Source organism: Ambystoma mexicanum, chromosome 2p (assembly GCF_040938575.1).
Source record: "Ambystoma mexicanum isolate Mex_15411 chromosome 2p, UKY_AmexF1_1, whole genome shotgun sequence".
NCBI classification, from domain to species: Eukaryota; Metazoa; Chordata; class Amphibia; order Caudata; family Ambystomatidae; genus Ambystoma; species Ambystoma mexicanum.
This window is the reverse complement of record NC_090923.1, coordinates 775,207,459-775,229,683: the sequence shown is the minus strand read 5'-3', so window position 1 is coordinate 775,229,683 and position 22,225 is coordinate 775,207,459. Positions and strand designations below refer to the sequence as shown.

The 22,225-nt window shown below is 44.0% G+C and overlaps 1 protein-coding gene across 2 annotated transcripts in view; it reads right to left on the bottom strand.

Moving 5' to 3' along the window:
• The window catches only part of LOC138566779 (cytochrome P450 2F3-like), a 622,774-nt gene that overhangs the window by 191,979 nt on the left and 408,570 nt on the right, over positions 1-22,225 (bottom strand). For both annotated transcript variants that reach the window (XM_069644431.1, XM_069644430.1), the window contains one exon: positions 11,571-11,712. In XM_069644431.1, the coding sequence (XP_069500532.1) occupies positions 11,571-11,712 (142 nt within the window). The remainder of the gene's footprint in view (positions 1-11,570; positions 11,713-22,225) is intronic.

The window sequence follows — 22,225 nt, the reverse complement described above, 5'->3', positions numbered from 1 at the left end:
AAACGTTGAATAAAAGGTGCACTCCTTAAAAACCAAACTGGTTCTTTTACCACTGGCTATCTGATCTACTGCAGCGATGCACAGCAAATTCGACCAGGATGTGGACCGGTGTCTGGCATTCGGTGAGCTGGTTGTTCCCACCAAGCTCAAGGGGAGAAGATTCCTTGCGGATCTCCTCTGTCGTCGAAGTTTCAGGCAATTCGGACCTACGGCAGGGCTTCACCAGGTGTCTAGTAGTTGCAGCAGTCGTCTATCCTTCAGATCCTCATTGGTTCTCCCATTCCAGTGGCGACTCTGCCTTCCAGTTTTGCACCAAAACCCCCTTTCAAACAGCCTGGCTGTCAATCACACAGCAGGGTGGCTGTCCTTGCAGGACAGCCACCTAGCCAATAAAACAAGAGAGTGACTTGGGTCTCCAAGGAGACCCTGTGCATGGGGCCTCAAACCCCTCCCTCATATCCTGCCCACTCAGACACTCAGGTGCCTAAGGAGAGCTTCTGTGCAGCAGCACGCCAAAGGACGGCGAAAAAAGGAATCAATCCTGGTTTGGCGCGCAGAGTAAAACACTAGAAAGACCTTTATAAAATGATATGGCAAAGGAACTTGACCGGAACCAAGTAAAAATAAGCGTGGATTACCGGTTTGTTTGAGGCTACCACCATAGCCTCTAACGGTACTGAGGCTATTTTCATAGTCCACGGTAGAATAAAAATGGTAGATACCACTGCCACCAGCCAAATCTTAGAGAAAGCGGAACACAATAATGTTCCATGAGAAACAGACAAAAGGGGATAACTATTAACCCCTCCAGTACTCTATTGGAAGATAGTGTGCACCGGTCGGCAAATTTAAAAAGACTAGTAAATTCAATGGTAACTTTACATGTTCTGGGAGACAGTAGTCAGTCCCAGAAAATGTAGTTTAAAGTGGAACGTCTGAAAAGACAACCCTGTGTCACTGCACTGAGGGTGCTGTGTAACACAAAGTAAAAAGATGATGCCTATGGAGTGGGCAGACTCCATAGTCCATGAGCACAAAATGTACAACACATAGCAAAACACATGTAAGAGTGGGAAAAAAGGCTCACACTCTTACCAGGTAAAACATTAAACCCTAGAAATCCAGCAAAGCTGCTGAGGGACTGAAAAGGTAAGGGAAATTAGCCATGCTGGAGAATTCTCCCTAACAAGTGCCAAACTACCTCCGGAGTGCAATGTGGACAGACAGGAGCCAACTCACTTGCCTGTAGTGTGCTGCATGTTCATGGCGAACCTGGTGCTAAATCATTCACAGATGTCCTGATTCTAGGTCCCATTTTCATAGGTAGCAGAGCAGCTACCTTGCTGCGATCCATAGAAGGTGTTGGTATGCATCTACAAATCACTGCCCCATCTAAACTATTTAGATTGCGCAAAATATATTAACACATGGAGAATGCATAGAGAGTGGTGTGAGGGGAGTGGGGAACCTTATGGGTGGAAGCAACTGGTGGGAGACACATGTATGCTTGAATTATATACAGAGGAAAACTAACCATTTGTTTTGCAATAGTGTCATGTACAATACCTTGTATGTGCACAACATTTATAACATAAACTAATGCTGCATTTAAGAGTAGGCCAGAATCCTCGCAGGCTGTGTTGGAGACACAGAACAATGAGGGCTCATCTCTTGATTGATTATCACATTCCAATTTCCAAGCGCGGTAAGGAACATGCACATACACCCACATATGAATGTATCAAGCTAGACCTTTGAACAATTAGGTAGGAATGCAAGCAGCTAAATGGGAGAAGGGTTAAGGCTCAATACAAAGTGAACACTCATGGGACCCAGGAAAAAGGTCGGTCTCGAGCTGCCAAAACATGAACTGAGTGCCCTCCAGAATAATGGTCATTCCATTTGAACTACCAGATGCACAGGAATCATACTCTTAAATCCTTATTGAATTGGATGGATATCAGGCATATCTCTTGGGACGGGTAACTGATACTGGGGGCAGGAGAGCACAACACAGTCTGTGATTTGTACCAGGGAGAGAAAAGGGTGCCAATGTTTATAAAATTGCAGCAGGGAGTCATGAAGGGGGTGCCTGCGTGTCTGGGATGAGAAAAGAGTTGCTTTGTTTGGCAGGACCAGGCTGACCTCAAAGTTATCTGCCAAGATCATGTTGATGACCAGGTGCACATTACATGGTTAGAAGTAAAGATAGGGCTGTTCCATTTATAGTTTAACCAATTACCTTGCAGCGCTTCGAGGTGAAGATACTGTTACCCATGTGTGGAGAAGATGGAAGAGAAGACGACACAACCAATTGGAGAAGGGCCTATATGTGACTATTAGCATGTAAATAGGTGGTAGCCAATGATGGTGGGGGATGAATACTGTATATTGAATGCTTCATGAATGATGATTTTTACGTTTATAATATTAACTTCACTTTGATGATGAGGGAGAGCTCTGCGGCAGTGGACCCATAATACCATGTCACCATTTCCTTTTTGTATACAAAATAAAGCTCTTGTTCTTCTCGAAAAAGGGTGCACTCGGCCTTTTTACCTAGCAGGTTGCTTTTCCTATGTCTGGTTGTTGTGGAGTTACCTTACAAAAGTTATCCTCTGAGCCAAGCATTTGTCAAAATCACTGCCACTATGGAACACAATGGTCTCCATCCTTCCTGCCATACCCTGGGATGAACAGGAACCTCTTACCCTCTTTGGGTGCATTGCGGGTGAGCAGGGAATGCCTTTCTCCATATCCGGTCAGCCTAGGAGAACAGATGACATCCCCCAGCTGGAGGCAGAGTCGCACACCCAGCCTGGGGAGGCATGGAAGAGAGGGTCGGCCTTTGGTGTGGACGGTTGCTTAAGCCCTGTACCATGGGTGGCAGCTTTAAAGCCTGGACCTGGGTCACAGCAAGAAACAAACGTGTGGTCAGGGTGGGCCAGCCCTCGCCATCTGGTTCTTTGTATAGACCCGACTGGCTGTTGGACCAGATGGCCCGAGTCACGGACAGACAGGCTGCCTCCAACTGTTGTCTCCAGCTGGGCTCTGTAATCCGCCACTCTGTGACAGTTTAACAATTGATAGAAAGTGTCTTCCTGTGGGGCGGATAAGTGGTGAAGAGACAGGCAGCAAGCCTTCCCCTGAGGTGGCCAGAGGACCCCAGTGCAGGTGGGGCTCAATGGACAGGGTGAGGGTAACCAAGTCTGGAGGCTGTGGCTCAGAGAGGACATGCGCTGCAGCCAGAGTTCAAGAGGAGAGCTACCCAGCTCGGCAAGTCGGTCCAGGACTCTGTGTGTGTTGGCAGCCCAAAGTACATGGCCTTCACCAACTGGCCCTAAGTGCCATGCAGAATTCTAATCCATTACGTTCTGCAGCTGGATGCCCAGGAGGCATGAGGAAGGCAGTCGCAGGGTTGGTCAGGACTCCCTAAGGCAGTTTGGGGCCTTCTGGGTCTGCAGAGCAGAGCCTGAGTGCTCTCTCACCAATCCTTGGGTGCCATCCTTCATGGAAATGGAAGCCGCCTCCCCCTCTAAACCCAGCAGTGGTCCCTCGTCCTCTCCCGAGGGCTAAGCTCTAAAGTATTCAGTCCATGGTTTCAGATGGCCACGTGTGCTTACCCGTGTTTGAGTGGCAGCCTTCCATGGTTGGTGGAAATCTCTGTAACCCAGAGAAAGCCCTCCTGAGGGCAAAGATCTAAGGCTCTTGGCAAGAGTCCCGGATGACATGGAGTGCTGCCCCAGCTGTTGGCTGCCTATCTGCCAAGTGGGGCCACCTCCCATCTACACAGCAGTGTGTATTTCATTCCCTATCAGGGACCCTGCCTCTATCTGAATAAAAAGTCTAAAGGCATCCCAGACAGAGCCCAGGATGGCCTGGGGTGCAACCCCTACCCTTGACCTCTATCCTCTGATGCTGGACGGTGCCCCCCTAACACAGCGGCAGTCTTCATGCACCCTAATGAGGGCCCAGCCCTCTCCAGGGGGTGAAGTTCTAATGCATATTGGCCAGAACCTGGAATGCTGGGGGTGACACTATACATGTCTTTTGAGCCCACTAGCGAGGGCATATGTGCCTTTGGCCTGGCACACTGTCTATTTTAAAACACCACCAGGCCACTGTCCATGGCAGCATGTGGCCGTGTCACTGTACCTGTTTCCCCAATATGCTTCTTTTGGACCCACCATACATGTCTTTCGGTCCACGGCTACATAGTCGTTCCAAAAGATACATATTGGGATAGCATGTACAGTGGACACAGCTGAAATCCATGGCAATGGCGGATGTGGGAAGTCATGACCAGCTTAACTCGTCATGTTCCCATTGCAAAGCCCATGAGCATATAGATATTATAAGAGAAGGGATTCACATTGGCATACCAAATGGCATTTAATGGGGGCATAGCATTATGCGGCTCATCAACAGGAGCACACCGAGTGAAGCTGGTCATGTCTTCCCACATCCACTGAATATATATGTAGATCAGTTTCCTGTACTGTGTTAGCCAGATGTATGTATGTGCAGTCCAGTTGAAGCTCGGTATGTTAGGGCCGTCCCTGGAATGGACTACACATGCAATAACTGACACTTACCCATCCCCTCCTGCCTTTCTGAGAGCGACCTAACAGGTTGGGCAGTTTTTTGTTTTTTTTTGTTACCTGCTCTCCCTTTTCCCTAACTGCTGCCCCACTTAACACAGTGTCCCCTTTAGACCTTGTAGATCGCAATGTGTGCAGGAGTCGAACTTCCAATACATGCATCTCTGAGCAAAACTAATACCCAAAAAGGGATGGGTGGAAAGTTTTGAATTAATCTGAACGACTGCCTTTGCTCTGGGCAACCTTTCACACCACTGATTTTTAGCCCGTCTGTGCCATTGCAAAAGGGTTTTGACCAACTGCCCTGCTCGAACTGCCATGCCAGGTCCCCTCTGCACAGAAACACAAGCAACCCCAGACATGTTTCAGCTTTGTTGGGCCTCCTCAGTGAGGTGCAGCTTGATTCCTTATGGCGCAGCGCACCAGCGACCCACGCCTGGGCATTCCCTCTGTCACATAGGGAGACAAACTAAAACCAAGCATGATTTGCATATGGTCTTTCCCCTTTTGTAATGGCTTGGCAGGTGAAAAACGATGGTCTGGAGTGTCGACATTAGCAATGCCAGAGGTTCAGATTTATTTTAAACCTTCCAGCCATCACCTCTTTGTTTTGCTTTAGTCACCCCGACTGGGACGGGTATGCCCAGACGTGTGTCCCATGCCTGCTGGGCCTGGAGACCCAAGCTACTCCTCACTGATGAGGCCCACCAAGGCCAAAACATGTTTGGGGATGCTTGTTGTCTCGTGCAGAAGGGATGCGACCAAGCGGTTTGAGCTGGACCGCCCCTTTTGGGCTGAGAGCAATGCCTGATTTGTATTTGGTCATTCCACTTTTGTAATGGCTTGGCAGGCGAAGAACAATGGGCTTGAGGGTTGCCCAGAGCAATGCTAGATGTTAACAGTGATTTGAAACCTTCCAGTCATCACCTCTTTTGTTTTGCTTTAGTCACCCCGGGTGGGAAAGGGTATGGCCAGACGTGGGTAATTTTGTTAATCAATGTGTTTAACATTGTGGAGTAGTACACAATTTGTCTAACACAAATTTGGTGCTATTGCAGAGGTGGTATTTCAGTGGTTACATATCAATTGTACAATAATGTCCACAATCATTTTAACAGATCACATGTACATTCTCCCCAATGTAATATTATTAATCAATGTGTATAACATTGTGGAGTTATACACAGTTTTCTGAATACTGGGGATACATTTGGTAACTTAGTACCTCAGATAATTTATGAAAGTCACTGATTGTTTACAAATAACCCAGTGCAACAGTAAAAGGTATCTTAGTAAAATGTAAAGAAATATATTAGGTACAATGTACATGTGAATGGTCAAAATGATCGTACATATTATTGTTTGTTTGATATGTAACTACTGGAATACCATCTCTGCAATATCACCAATATGAATATAATAGGGACATGACACGAGTAAGACCTTCTCTACTCATGATGTTATGCAATGAAGGAAGTATTGGGAACGTTTTACAACATGATGTTACATTCGCATATGTAAATGGTACTGAATAATACATCCTGCTCATCAACAAAAAGGGCCCTCGGTGAGTATAACAAGCAACACATTACACTCGTGGATTTTCTCAGATATCCGTTCCTTTAATTTGGATTATAGCCAAATTGAGCTATGACATACTTTTTCTATTACGCCCTTGTGGGCACGCGGAACGACATTCTTAATGCAGCCATTTTCCTTAGAGAGCGGTTTGGCTCTCAAATGAACGGCAGCACTCTTTTTACTTTTGCATGGGACAGGCATTTCCTATCTCAATTCATATTTTGAGATATCCTTACTGGGTGCACAGACAATGACAATAGGTATATAGTTTTACTTTGCAGACACATGTTCGAAATTGCCTTTCCTTAACATCTTTGACCCTCGCACACCATCTCACTTAATGAGGTGAGATGGTGCCTTGTTTAGCGCAATGCTACCGCTTCTTCGTGTGGAATCATAGGTTGTACTTTGAAATAGCCCTTATTTTTTCAAACAATAGATACATGTTGTGGAGTTCTGACTAGAACAGCCAATACACTTCACGAGTGTGCAGAGAGTGAACAATAGAGGTATGCCTCCCCATCTTTTCCATGGAATGTTTTTTGATCCAAATCCGATATATAGATTGTAGGAGAATCATGGATTTCCAATGTAATATTTGTCCTAGAATTAAAGCATGACACAACCAGCTCCTTTCTTTTCTCGATGTGGGAGAACAGTCTAAATGGATTGCACTGTTAATCAGAGGAACACCTTGTGACGAATAATATGGTGATAGATTTACATATACTGAATTTAATGGTATTATTTCACTATTAGAGACCCTAAACTTACTCGAACATGTAGTTTACTTTGTAGATGATAGTTGAAGCTTGAAGATTGATACAGGTGCATGAACTGTATGAATATTTCGCTCCTGACGAAGGGATTGTGTTTCCCGAAACACATTGAGCTCTTTTAATCTTAACTGTGCTATTTTTACTTTTGTGAATATTATTTTTGTGTAAAGTTGTTAATAAATATGATAATATCTGGTGATTTGGGTGATGTAGGTGATTAGTTTGCGCACTTACAGCCATTGCAAAGCATTTCTACAAACTATAGCACGATTTCACTGACTATATTGTTAGTACATAAGGTGTGCAGGGGACAGTAGTGTAAACTAACCAAGGACACTTACTTGTTTGTTATTTTAGTTAAATGCCATACAAAACTGGCGCTGGGATGCATTATGTTAAATTGGATACGCAGCCCTTTAAAAACAATGTCGAGAAAACAAACAAACAAAAAAGTTCACTAGTGAACACATGCTAGAACTATAAGTGGACCTTGTACGATCAATAGAATAGCAGTGAAAAAGGTCTATACACCAAGCAGGTAGAGTAATAGAAGGAGGAAATCAAAGACATGTAAAGCAGATTCCGTGCACAGAGTTGAAAGTGCGTTCACATTCATAATATTAAACACATTTTGTAACTCAACAATCACAGATAAAACGTGTGCAGCCTCAATGACTCTCTGTTTACACCTTTGCTTAATTTTCCGCCCAACACATAAATACTTTATCAAATTGCTTGCCATTATATGAAACAGCAAGACCAGTCCTAATTTATGATAAAACGGTCATTACAGTGGCCATCTTCAAAATATTTATCAGATGGCAAACTAGCAGACCTAAATAATGGTAAGAAAGGTTCTGGCTCTCCACCCAATTCCCGCAAAGCAAAATTCCTGAAATAATTATGCACCTTGGTTTGGGGTCCGTATGGGAGCACATTCGTATCTGTAAAGAGTATTTAAGTTAGGACTTACCAGTGAAACGTTGTAAAATCAATCAAGGAAAAAGTGAAAAAATCACAGGGGTACTGGACCTATGTGACGGAATAGGACTTTAGATGTCAACATTTTTAGATGAATCGTGCACCTCAATGTACCAATAATTATCTGGTTCTAGGACATGTTTGTCTAGTCAATTTCTGACAGCCTGAGTCCTCGTCGGTCCGAGTGAAGCAAGGGACTCTGCAAGGCCTCAGGTTAATTTCTAGTATAGATCTCCCCAAAAACACTTAATCAACTCTATTAGCACCATGGGCAGTCGTCTAGAGTGCTAATAGTACTTTTTTCTCAGGAAATCTGGTCACTAATAACAAATATAAATGGTTGGCACTAGAAACTGCATAGGATAATAGCCGTCGGTCCGTGGGTTGCTAGATGGGAGTGGAGAGGACAGAGACAGGTAAAAAAGCAAGGCCTGTTGCCACTAGCCAAATAAATGTGGCAGATTGGGGTAGTGGCGCAGGAGGCGGAAATGTAAGAAGGGGATATAGCAGCAGTTACCATCTGTTAATTTGCTAAACTATCACTTTGGAGTTCATTCTTAAAGATCTAAGAAGTTACTGCAGTAGATCTACATGATTTTACTAGAGGTCTACTTCTATTAAAGAACTGTCGGTATGGCACTTACAATGCTCATAATGCTGTCTATATTTCTCCAAACACTACTCTAGGGGCACGATTCATGGAATTATTTGCATGGAAAATAGGGTACTTGGGCGCCAAACTGCATGCAAATCCGCATTTGTCGATTCATGGAATCGAATGTGTGGTACTTTTCCTGTACTTGCGTGGAGTTCTCGCAGGATCGGGACGTTTCTGTGAGCTGTTGAGGGCCTTTGCCACAGACTCCACCCAGAGGGAGGGGCAGAACACCAAAAATGGGGAAGAACTTGCAAATAAATTGGAGTTCCGAGGGACGGCCTGAATGCAGTCCCTCACACACCCACAATTGCGTGGTATTAGATGTATTCATGAATTCGATCGTGCAACCTCTCGCCCTGGACATGGCCACGCAGCCCTTCAAACTTTCTGCGACTCAAAGGCAGGTGTAAGTACACTTGGGCATAGGAATCGCAGCGCGGTGGTCGGGTTGCATGTCGGATGTAGAGGTGCGTGTACACAACTGGATTTCCGATCTAACTTAGGGGTGTACAAACTAGTTTAGCGGGGTGCATGAACGGTTTATGGGGGTTCGCATGTAGCTTTAATTAGCGAGTTATGATTTTTTATACGCATGTTGTCGTGGTGCCAGATACAGTTATGAGGGACCCCGCAGAGAGTCTCTGAGATGCAGGCCTGCATACAGGGAACACCACACACTGTTTGAAGGGGGCATGTATTCTGTTTATGCTTTGCGCGTTGGGTAGGCGTGTCGGGGGCGTTTGGGCCGTGACTCGTGATTACTGTTAATTTGCGGTTTAAATTCCATGAATACGCCAGCATGCATTTTTCTTTCTGCACGCAGGCTCATGCAGTGTCCTTCTCGGTGTGCTGCCCTTGCAGGATATATGCGCACATTTCCATGAATCGGGCCCTATGTTTCTGCTAAGTAAAAACCATTGGTAACAATTTTAAATCTCGAGCTTTTAGATGGGACTGAAGAAAATTAAGCCTGCATACACCACTTGGTGAAAGGAATGGTGGGTAACATTCTCAATAACCTTTCCTGACACTTGTGTATATAAATCACTTTTCTGCCATGGAAGCATGCATTTTATTTATTTCTTTTTTAGTTTTAGGATTTTGTTTACGCAAGCTGACGCAAGTTGTTAAAGAGTGACTAACTTTACTATTTGTGACCCTTGTTATGGTTAAGGCAGACTGTCGAAAGTGTGGCTTGTGGAGATACGGGATGGACTATTAGGAGCACATTCTCAAAAACATGTTCAATGGAAGTGCCTTTTTTTAATTGCATAGAGGTGACCAAAAGATACGCTGGCCAGTCCCATTGCATAAATTAGTGTCGAGAACACAATTTCCCATAAAATAATAGTAAAATAGAGAAAATAGCACACTTAAATGATGTTATGGTGGACACAATGGACCTGATTTTGAGATGCATGCAAAAATAGAATATTGTTATCCCATGGAGGAGCATCACTTTTCTTAAATGTCCCATATTTTGCTAAACTAAAAAGGTGACGGCTGGGCGTCAACGGCTCTACTTTTGCATGTGCCTGATTTACAGCCTGAGAACAGTCCTAGTGGCCATCATTAATTCAGGGCAGACAATGCAAGGACACTTGCCCATCTCATCACCTGTACCAACAAAACAGAATTGTCTACAATAAAGCAATTGTACAGGTACTATTTTCCCTAATGTACTATGATTTCAAGAAGGAGAGGATATGTAAAAAGAGGGGCATAACCCAAACCATATAAAGCTGTAGTATGCACTGTTACAGGGAATGCATACATTAATCTCTGGTGTAACAGTGTTCTTGCCAATCGTGGAGATGCAACTTATATTTTAGATTTGATATTTGCATTCCGCCAAGTCAGGAATATTACAAAAAAGTATCAATTGAGTCAAATTAAAATTTGTACTGGTGGACATGTTTCCATTACCGTTTTGATTTAAAGGAATTCAAAGCTTGCTCAGAATTTAGATGAAAGTGGTTTGCTTCCCTGTGTACACTTTCCTCTTAGTGGAGCTCTTGTCCCCCAGCCTTTGCAGTGAGTGATACAGTGATACTACGTCAAAATATGTTTCTCACACCTTCATTGGAATCTGCACAATTCTGAACCCAAGCCAGCAAAACATAATTAAACTTTGAAACACTAGACTTGGGTTTGGTGGTATTGTGGTTTTTCAAGGAATATGGTAGTCGTTGAAATTGTTAATTTTAGTTAAGCATCTGCTTCTGCATGCTGATTTATATCTATAGGCCCTAAAGTTAATCACAGCAAGTCAGTTTCATATTTTAGTCCCTCCAAGGTTAATAAATGATATAATAAATGGCTAATGGAACCACTTGTATTATATTTGTCCAAAAAACCGTCTGACTGTAGTGGCAAGCATCATTAAAAGAAAAGTTGATATTATCATAGATATTCTCTTTGTTAGACATTGGGCCTTACCGCCCTACTATGAGTTCTCTTAGCGTGTCCCTCCTTTAATTCCTGGTCTGACCAGTCGTTATGGACGGGACCCGTTAAGGGACGTCAGAGCTAATAACGGTACTGCAATTTGCGGTACCGTTATTAGCGCCTTCCCCATTCCCAAATGGGAATGGGGAATGGCTTTTTCAATTGGGACTTACCGGTCCTGCAAAGGTCGGACTACACCGGTAAGTCCCCATTGAACCATACCGGTGCCGGACCGGTTATTGGAGGCAGTCATGGCGCAAATAGCACCATGACTACCTCCAATTTCGGAATGAGGCCCATTGTTTTCTTATCAAAATGGTCCATGAACGAACTGGGAGAACATATTAATGGGGCCACTAGAGACCCTAAAGAAGCCTACAAATGACTCTCTCCAGTCTCTGACAACAGTCCTCAGTTAAGAGGTGATGGTCGATAATTTGTAGTAAACTGGTCAAACTGGTTCAGAATAGAAACTACAATACATCTTTGACCTGCCGAGGAATTTCATCATGTCTGACCTACCTTCTACATCTGGGTTTTTCAGGAGGGCCATGAGCCCATACCGCAAGGTTGTGCTGACTGTTTCGGTCCCTGCTGAGAACATGTCAAATGTGGTGACAACCAGGGCGTCCATGTTAAATTCACTAGCAGAGTTCCCCTTTTCCTGAAAGAAAAGATAATGGAGAAATGGTAAATAAAGAAAAGGCTGCGTGATTTGTTTCACTAAATAACGCATACAACATGACTTCACGTTCTTTGTGGATCAACACCTCCAACATGTATGCCGATAAAAACGCTTTTTGTAATCTGTCAGGTGCTTTCTGGCTAGATGCCACCACACGAATGGATAAGATTTCAAATAATAATGAGCAAAATGGTTTGTGTAATGTGGCGTGAACATCTTGAATTTCAGCCAATTCAAAGAGATGGAAATTCTCAAGATGTTCTCAACGTTCAGGTTTTGAGGTTCAACTGAGTTCAACCTCCCGTTCATATACCGTTGAGTAGAACCTCTGAACACTGTGGTTGGTGTTTGGGGAGGCTGGAGCAATACCTCAAAGCCCTTAAGGTTAAGGAAAGAAATCTATGTAATTAATGGGTAATTTAAAGTTAGTGATAGTGTAGGTTACAGTAGTATTAAATCATTAACATGGCCTAGATAGATTTAAGAAATAGCGTAGAATTCTGTGAGGGTTTGGAGCACATTGTACATTTATTACAAAATGAGAGTAAAGCAATGTTAGCACATGTATATTATCCAGCTGGAGAGCGACATTGAGAGCTGCAATTATGATTTGTTGGTGGAGGAGAAAAACAAGATATTTCCAGGCACATATGCATTGTGTACGGGGAGAGGTGTGTGCACCCCATGCAAATTTGGTAAATGGAGGAACATGTACAATAGTGGGAACCATACATGTGTTTACTAGATGGAGGAGAAGGCCAGTGTAGTGTTTGGTACACATGTATATTGTACATATAGTAGCAGAGCAAAGCAGTGACAGTCACATGTGAATTTGGTAGGTGGAGGAGGAAAATGCCATGAGAGTATTAGGTACCCCTGTATTTCATAGGAAGACGAGAATGACAATATGCATTGTGTAGAAGGGGAGAACACCAAAGAAATGCGAATCACACGTGCATTTTGTAGGATGGGAAAAATGCCAAACCAGTGTTATCACAAATGCATTTTGTAGGCAGAAGTGTGACATGCACATATACATTTTGGGGAACTGCAAAGCAATCAGAACGCAATGTACGTTTTATAGGCAGAGGATACTGCTAGGGCAGTGTTAGACCACGTGCATTTTGTAGGCATGGATAATGCAAAAGGCAGTTTTAGGCACAGGTACATTTTTTGATGGGAGGCAAAAACCAAGGCAGTTTTAGGAACACTTGCATTTTGCAGGTGAAGCAGATGGCCAAGACAGTGAGAAAAAGACCCTCATTTGCATTTTGTAGGCTGAACAGACCAACAAGGTAGTGGAAACCGCACATGCATTTTGTTAGCGGGGGAAAATGCCAAGGCAATGACAACCTCACATGCATTTTGTCGGTGGTGGAGAATTCCAGTGAGGATTAGGCACACAAGAATTTCCTTTCATATCCACAAGCGCCAGGCATTATAGGCCAGATTCATTGAATTATTTGCATTGAAAATAGGGAATTTTCGCTCCAAACTGTTACATGCGTAATCCTGTTTGTCAATTCATGGAATCAAATGTGCTGGGTTTTCCTTGGACTTGCATGGATTTTGCGGCACCCTAGAATGCCCCTGCGAAGGTCCGAGTGCTCTGAGAGAGACACCACACAGTGTGTGGGCGTGCCTTGTGCAGAGGGTGGGGCAGGGGGCTGAAAACCAAAAATGGGGAAGAACATGCAAAAATGTGGGACAGCCCGTAGTCAGTCCATTGCATGCCCTCTATTCCTCAGAACAGTACGTATTCAGGGACGCATCCGTGCAACACCCTGGCAGGGAAATGGCCATGCAGAGCCCTCATAATATCTACCACCCGTAGGCAGGTGCACAGACACTGCTCATAGGAATCACCATGCAGATTTAAGATTGGGTGTTGTATTTAGGGGTGCGTGCACGCAGCTGGTGTTCTGATCTAACTTAGGGATGCTCATACACAGTGTAGCAGGGTGCATACATGGTTTACGGGGGTTTCCAAGCAGGAGTTTTACACAAGTTACGAGAAACTGTAAGCATGTTGTCGGGTGACAGTAACAGTTACAGAGGACACCGAGCAGGGTCTGCGGGATGCAGGCCTTTCTTGCGGGGCACCCCATGCACTGTTTTGAGGGTGCATGTATTCATGCCCAGGGAGCACGCAAAGGTGGCTGTTTCTGATTTTCATAGCAGTGTGTCGGGGGCATTCGTGCTGCGACTTGTGTATACAGTTACTTTGTGTGAACAATTCCATCAATAAGCAGAGTGAGCAGATGTTCTCGGCGCGTGGGCATTGCAGGATTTCTGCACACTTTGCCATGAATCAGCCCTATGCTGGTTAAGGAGAAACCGAAGGCAGTGTAAGGCACATGCATTTTGAATATGGTGAACAACACCAAATAAGTGTTAAGCACACATGTATTATGTAGACAGAGGAGAATGCTATGAGAGTATTAGGAACGCATGCATTGTCTAGGTGAAATCAAAAGTGAAAGCAATGAGAAGTAGAACCACATGTGCATTTTGTAGATTGATGAGAATACCAAGGCAGGGAAAAACTCAGCTAATTTTTGTTAACAGGGGAGAATGCCTGAATTTTGTAGAAAAATTGAGAATACCGAGCAGCATTAGGCACACATTTGTTTTGTAGCCATCAATGCAGTGTGATGCATATGAGCATTTTGTAGGCAGAGGAGGAGGCGCCTAACATTAAATGTGCAGGCAGCAGAGAAATTTGTGAGAAACCCCCAAAGCAATTTGTAAGATGAAGAGAATGCCAAATCAGTTAGAGAGCATGTTTTGCAACATGCTTTTTCTGCAGGCAGAGGAGAAAGACAGGGCAGTGTTAGGCACACGTTATTTATGTGGAGCAGAATGCCACAGTAGGTACACATGCTTTTGTAAGCTGGGGATAATGACAAAACAGTGTAGGGAAATATCCTTATATGAAATTACCATGGAGGAATTAGAGAGAGTACACTGGCATTTTAGTTGGGTACTAGCGGCTGTTGAGGAAGGTGTCTGTTGGACATTTTTCACCTTTTACAGAAGAAACTGTATGCAGAAGAGAGAAGACCAACTAAGTATCTGAGTCTATGTATCAGCCACACCAATCAATCAGTGGGCAAATATCTCTTCCTATGCAAAGAATCTGGACATCGGATGCAAGTGAATCTAGTGCAATGTGAAGAAATGTAATATTACTTTGACACTCACCTTGAGTAAAAGAGGATGATATTCAGTAACAGAAGGAAGGCTCTCTTGCCCCAGCCGTGGCTGACCTCTGCAACCACTCATTTGGCACTGGCTCCTTCTCTCAACCGCTTAAGCACTCACTTGCGCATCCCCTCCTAAAAAAGCCACCTGCTGACCCTTCTTGCCCGTCTAACTACTGCCCTATTACTATCACCCCTTTCTTTGGCAAACTCATGGAGAAGCTGGTCATCCCCTGAAATGGCTGGCTGCCTCCCTCTATTACCACCATTCTGGTTTAAGGGCATACAGAGGCAAAGAACTGCTCATCTAAACACCCATAAAGACCTGCTCTCCAACCTGGACTCCAACACTCCCTCCGTCTTAATCCTCTTGATCTTTTTTTCTGCCTTTGACACAGTCAACCACTGCATTCTCATAAACCATCTCCATGATACCCTTGGCATCTCAAACAGACACTCTCAAGTACAATTGGTTACTGTTCTCTCCTCCACCAGACACTCTACCTTTGATGACCCTCAGGGCTGTGTCCTATCACCATGGTTTTTCAACATCTATCTGGCCCCTTTGGACCACCTTATCTCCACCTTCTCCCCTCATTTCCAGTGTTATGCAAATGGCACACAGCTCTCATTTAAGCTGCCATACTCTTCCCCCTCTCCTTCATCTCTCATACCTCAATGCCTGATTGATATTCGGGCATGGTGCTCTGCCAACAATTGCTACAACAGGGTAAGTTTGAGAACTTAACGGGAAAATTGCCTTCCCTAACCATTATCCACACAGTCTTTTAGCACAACATAAACGGCTCTTTGAGAGAAGTTTAATATAGACTGCTGTCACGTAATATTAAGAGAACAGGTAGAAACAATGCCCTGGCCTAGTAGAAGAACACCCTGACCCGAACAGAAGTGCCTTACCCTAGGTTATAGGTGGTGCACCGCCTATCTAACAGGGATAATGGGAGAAGAAACTGTTCCTCATCACTACCGATTGAATTGGTTGTGTCAAACATTATGCAGAACATCTCCACAACCCTGGTTCTCTCTAGGCTGGACTACTGCAACAGCCTCTTCCTCAATCTGCCTCTGTCCTCCCTTCGCCCATTCACCTAATCCAGAATAGGACTGCAAGACTTATACTTGGCCTCGAGCCCAGGCAATGCAACTCTCCAGCCCTAAAATCTCCCCAATGGCTCTCGGTGACTGCAAGGATCACATTCAAGACCCTTTGCATCATTCCAAAAGGCTGTCTGGGGCCTGGGACCTCTCTACATCCAGTTTTCCCTCTCTAAATACCTCCCTTCCAAAGTTCTTCGGTACTTCGGCTCAAACTCTCTGCTGGTCAAACGTTTCTCCAAGCAGAGAGTGGGAGATAGATCCCTTTCCTCATTATGTTCCTCCCTCTGGAACAGCTTCCCTGCCCCCACAGACTTGAGTCGGATCTTCTTAAGTTCTGGAAACATCTCAAGATTTCATTTTCTCGTCTTCCTTAGCTCTCCCCTTCCCCTGCTAACACCTCTCTTCCACTTCGACTGGAACCGGGTCCCTTCTGAATCCTACATGGGACAGACCACCACCCTACCAGTGCTCCCAACATCCCCTGCCTGCACTTGCCCTTAGATAACTTTCCCTAGACTAGCCCAACCTGGCCCACCCTGTCCATTGCACTCACCCTCTCTTCCCCCTCATTTCTCAGGCACTGACCGTCTTGCACCCCACCACTAGCTCACCCCACTTTTTCTGGGCATCTCCTTCTGCACTTCTCCCTCCCCCTTCCCACACTTACCATCTCTGTCTGCACTGGCACGTAGGATTGTCACAAGGCCAATATAATTGTTATTGCTGTTTTTTTGTAGGTTTATTTCCTATGCACACCCTCCCCCCATTTTTTGCCATCTTTTGCCTAGAAACACTTACTTTTATAAGCCATCTAGGATAGCTCAGTGGCAATGTGCTTGCCTTGGAAACAAGACGACATGAAGCAACACAGGTTCGATCCCCAGGTCCACGCTTAGAAACCTCTGGGTATTAAGCGCGTTATAAATACGAAACTAAGACATATTCCTGTAACAGCGCCTCGGTGCCCCCGGGCTGTGTGAGCAATTTAAAAATGCAAATAAATAAAATATAAATTTCCAATAAAATAAATGTAAACAAATCTGAGACACAAGAAGGAGAAGAGATGACATCATTTTAGCAAGAAAGGGAGACCAATCATTAAACGATGAACAAGTGGTGATTCCTGAAAATTCACCCACTTCTAATTTGCTTGGAAACATACGAAAATTCAAAACATGGCAACTATTTTTGTTTCGTACCATGATTCTAGATTGAAAATCATTTTATATAGGAATAAATCTCCAGACACTCTTTTCCCGAAATTATCTAATACAGACAGTAGTACTGCAATTTGCGAGTCAGTCACATCAACATCACTGACTGTTCTATTGACAGCAACCATATAGCATCCAGTGAAATGTACACTGAGCACAAGCACAGGCCAAGAAGAAGAAGAGGTATGGCCTGTCTCAAACCTCAAAATAAATGGGTCATTTGAGTTATTTCATAGGAGAAAAGCAAAAACCACCTCTGTTCACTTCCCATATAGGCAAACAGTGTCTGGTGAGTGACGCTCGGAATACATGAGATGGCATCATCACCATGCTTTGCAAAAGGAAAAGGCAACAGGCCAACCTAGTCTAAGGGGGCCCATCATCCCCATGCCTGACTAAATGAAATGGAAAAAAGGTCACTGTCATATTCTTCAAATGCAGGCGATTGACACATTTGCACCACATTTGCACCACAACCCCCCAGCCCTAGACAAGACAGTCTTTCTGAGTCACAGATTTAAAAAATTCCTATCAGTACATCATCTTTTCATGAAGATCCAATGTTACACAGACAACCTACTCCCCCCTCAGTGCACCAGTCTACCTTTGCTGATGTTTTGAATGTGTTATGAAATGTCACAAAAGATGCTAATGGCCTAATTCACAGAACGTTTTCCAATGGGGTTTTGTCATTATAAAACACATATGTGAATTAGGCCCTAAGAACTTTATCTATTCAATGACAACCCTGGTATAGTGTTTTCAATAAATACGCTGCCTTTTTCGTGCAGACCTTGCGGGCAGAACAGCACCGCCGAGCACAAGTCGTAATTTGCCAGTAGCTTACCGGCACCGTAACTACCGGACCAGCAAACTTGTAATGAGGCCCCATGATACAGCACTACTTTATTTCAGTATCACACTTACATGGACATGTATTGTAAGCGATGAAAATGACATGGGACCACTGTGAGGGTTTGTAATCCACCTGACAATGGACACAGTGCTCAAGACACATATTTCAAGGCCATTAAAAGGCATGGGGTAACCTTTCCTGGTACATCTCATTAGCAAAGCTAACGGCAGCCACCCCAGAAGGCCATAAGCCAGCAGGCCACTGACGTATGGAGATCTCAGAGGGAAGTTGATCACTGAAAGATTGTAAAGGAGGTTGTGGCACACTGGATAACTCCCCATGGTTTACAAGAGGCTCTTGTGGCAGCCAACATCTTTATAATATTGTAGCTGCTATAAGGAGAAGCGAAAGCACACATTTTTGGCATGAAGACAAATAAGGAGTACCTGTTAGCAAAACATTTGAACAGCATGTGCAAAAGGAAGCACAAGGCTAAGGAAAATATTGGGAATTGTCATTTGCAAGATGATTTGCTAGTCATGAGGAATATGCACTAAATAGATGTTTAAGAGGTTTAAAAGGTTAGGTGGAACATAAAGAGAGAGACATGTGCCACAGAGGAACATCCCAGTGCAAAGCTTCGCCACTGTAAAGAAGGTAATTTGGAGAGTAGCCACTCCTTCTCCTCGACCTTTTACTAGTTCAAGGGCATTGTGGAAATACATAAGATGGTGGTTCAGATTCCTTCCCCTACTTTAATTGCTGTATGCATTTTTGCACCCATGTGAATTCAGCAAGCCCAGTACAGATAAGGTGGATTACAGCTGTTTGCTTGACATCCGCCAATTGTGCAGTGATGATGTTTCATCATTGGTGTGGTATGTGGTCAGTGTGGCCATCTGTACTTGTTCAATTAGCTATGGAAACCCTAACCTGCACTGTGTATATTTGTATTGAGAAAGGATATTTAGTGCTGATGGGCTTGTTATCTCATACCACAATAGATGACTCAATGACACATACTTACAAACAGTTTACTTTAATTAAAAATGAGTGAGCCTCTTATCACCTGAGTCTATAGTGGAAGGAAACGTAAGCTCATCACGTGGAAATCAACACAACAGATTCTTCAAATAATGAAAATTGGTCTACGAGATGACTGCAGTCGCACGGATGGAGGAATACCAGGAAAGAGGTGGTGACTTTGACATTTATAGTGGTGTTTGCCTCCATTAAAAAACTAAAAGTTTAGTATTTCCGTCATCATCAATCTCTTTGACTCCACCAACCAGAGGAGCCACTTTTTAAAGTCATGATGCGATGCTCGAAAACTGCAGATTCCACCTCAGTTTATTTGGCTCTACCAACTGCCAGAGACCCTTTCTACATTTTGGGGCTGAGCTCATAGACTGGTGATTCTGCCACAGTTTATTTGGCTATACCAACCAGCAGAGTTGCACCCTAAGTATGAGAATTAGAGGGTGGCATTTAAACACTGGAGATTTTGCCCCAATTAAATTTGGTCTCTCATCCAGCAGAGTCACTCACTAAACCCTAAAATTGTGCTTAAGAATTGGAGATTCTGTCTCAATTTATTTTGCTCAACCAACCAGTGGAGCTACTCGCTAACTTGAAGTACTGTGCATACAAACTGTAGGTTCTGCCTTAATTTCCTTAGCTTTACCTACCAGTGGCTAATTTCCCTTATCTACTGAGTCACTCTGCAGCTTTGCTGTATTTCTAGGATTTATTTTTTTCACCTGGTAAGAGTGTGAGCCTTTTTCCCACTCTCACATGCGTTTTGCTGTGTTTTTTACATGTTTGTGTTCATAGACTGTGGAGCCTCACCTACTCCATAGGCATAATCTTTTTATTGTGTGTCACACAGCAATTTTAGTGCACTGACCCAGGGTTGTCTTTTTCAGGCTTCCCACTTTAAACTCCATTTTCAGGGACTGAATACTGTCTCCCAGAATATGTAAAGTTGCCATTGACTTTATTAGTCTTTTTAAATTCACAGACCCAGTACCAACTATTTTAAATAGAGTACTGGAAAGGGTTAATAGTTGTCCCTTTTTGTCTGTCTCTCATTGAACATTATTTCGTTCTACTTTCTTTAAGATTTGGCTGGTATCTACCATATTTTTCCTACTGTGATCTATGAAAATAGCCTTGGTACTGTTTTAGGCTATGTTAGTAGCCTCAAACTTAAATCCGCTGGACCCCATTTACTTTGATTTGGTTCCGGCTGGGTTTATTTGCCATGTATTTTTATAAAGGTCTTTCTCGTGTTTTACTCTGCACGCCAAACCAGGTTTGGTTCATTTGTTTGCCGTCCTTTGGCAGCTTCTGCACAGGAGCCCTCCTTAGGCGCCTGAGAGTCTAGGTAGACAGTATGTCAAGCCGGTCAAGTGGCACAGCGAGTAGAGCGCTCGCTTTGACATCAGTGCAGAGCCTGCGAACGCAGGTTCGAATCCCGGCAGTGCCAAACTCAGCGTTTCATCCTTCCGAGGTCGATAAATGAGCACCACACACCGTGGGTAATAATAAGCAGCACTCAGATACCTGAGGGTTCGTAGCGCTATATAAATGCCAAATTATTATTATTATTATTATGTGAGGGAGGGGTTTTAGGCCCCATGCACATGGTCGCCTTGGAGACCCAAGTTGACCTCTTGTTTGATTGGCTAGGTGACTGTCCTGCCAGTACAGCCACCCTGCTGTTTGATTGACAGCCAGGCAGTGTGAATGGGGGAAAACTGCATAAAAAGCAGGTCTCTGGGCCTTGGAAGCCAGAGTCGCCACTGGATCGAGAGAACCAAAGAGAAGCTGTAGGAAAAGGACTACTACAACTACTGAACATCCTGGTGAAGCCCTGCTTCGGGTCCGAATCTCCTCAACTGCAACAACAAAGAAGATCTGCAAGAAATCTTCTTCTCTTGAACTGGTGGGACCAACCAGTTCGCCAAACACCGAGCAATGCCTCCCTCCACTCATTGAATTGGCTGTGCACCGCTGCAGTGAACCGGATAGCCAGGAGGACCGGACCCTGTTTGGGTTTTAAGGAGCGCACCTTTTATTTGTCACTTTGCTCTGCTGCTGGTTTCTTCCCTGGGCAGTGCAGGACCTGCCAGGAACTTCTGCCTCAGCTACATCATTCTTCTTCTATTAAGGTACTGTTCAAATCTGGTCGTTCGTTCCGTCCAACCGCGGTGAAAGTGTTTTAAATCTTTCGCCAATCCGAGGGCTTGTCCTTCTTTACTCTTTTAAGTACATTTTCCTCCAACCAACTTCATTTCGATCTCTTCGCAAAGACTTAACCGCAAACGACTCTGAACTGTGTGATCCTATACATAGACACTAAACCACTAACATTGGTCCATGCCTATTAAGTTGAATCCTAGTTGTAGTAAGTCTTTTCTAGATTGCCCTGGCTACTTACTTGTGGTGCTGTTTGATTTTGAATAACCTTGTCTTTCCCTCCCATTTTAAATTGCTGGAGTGCCATTTTGCTCACACTTCATTTTTTAGCTTAATTCGTCCAGAGTTGATTGGGTGTTGCATAGTATGTTAAGATCGTGATTTTCTGCTACTTTATAATAGTGAATTGTTCTACAAATGATGGTGTAAATAAATGTATATTCATTTACCCAGAAACGTTGAGTTAGTGTTTGTTTGAACCATAGCAATTGCTGTCCTTTGTGTAACGTCTGATACTGCTCACTTTACTCTTGAGATACGTCTGGCTGCTCAGCCATCGCTACCACTTTACTGTGTAGTACAGGCTTGAACCAAAGTTGAATTTGTACTTACACTTGTAGTCTTAATTGCATGTGGTGTACCCAAAGGGTACTGCATATGATTCTGCCTAACACTCCTATATCATCCTGGACTCTCCCAGTTGTTCATAATTCCCCTTTCTAGCCTCTTGCCCAGTTACCTACAAGAGAGTACAGCAATGCTGGGACATTTGCTTCTCCATGGAATCCACCACCACCACATGATCCAGTTCCCAAGATTTACAGACAACAGTCAATTCAAATAGCATGTGCCTGAAACTCTGATTCTCCTGCATTTTCCAAAAAGCCACACCTAAAATC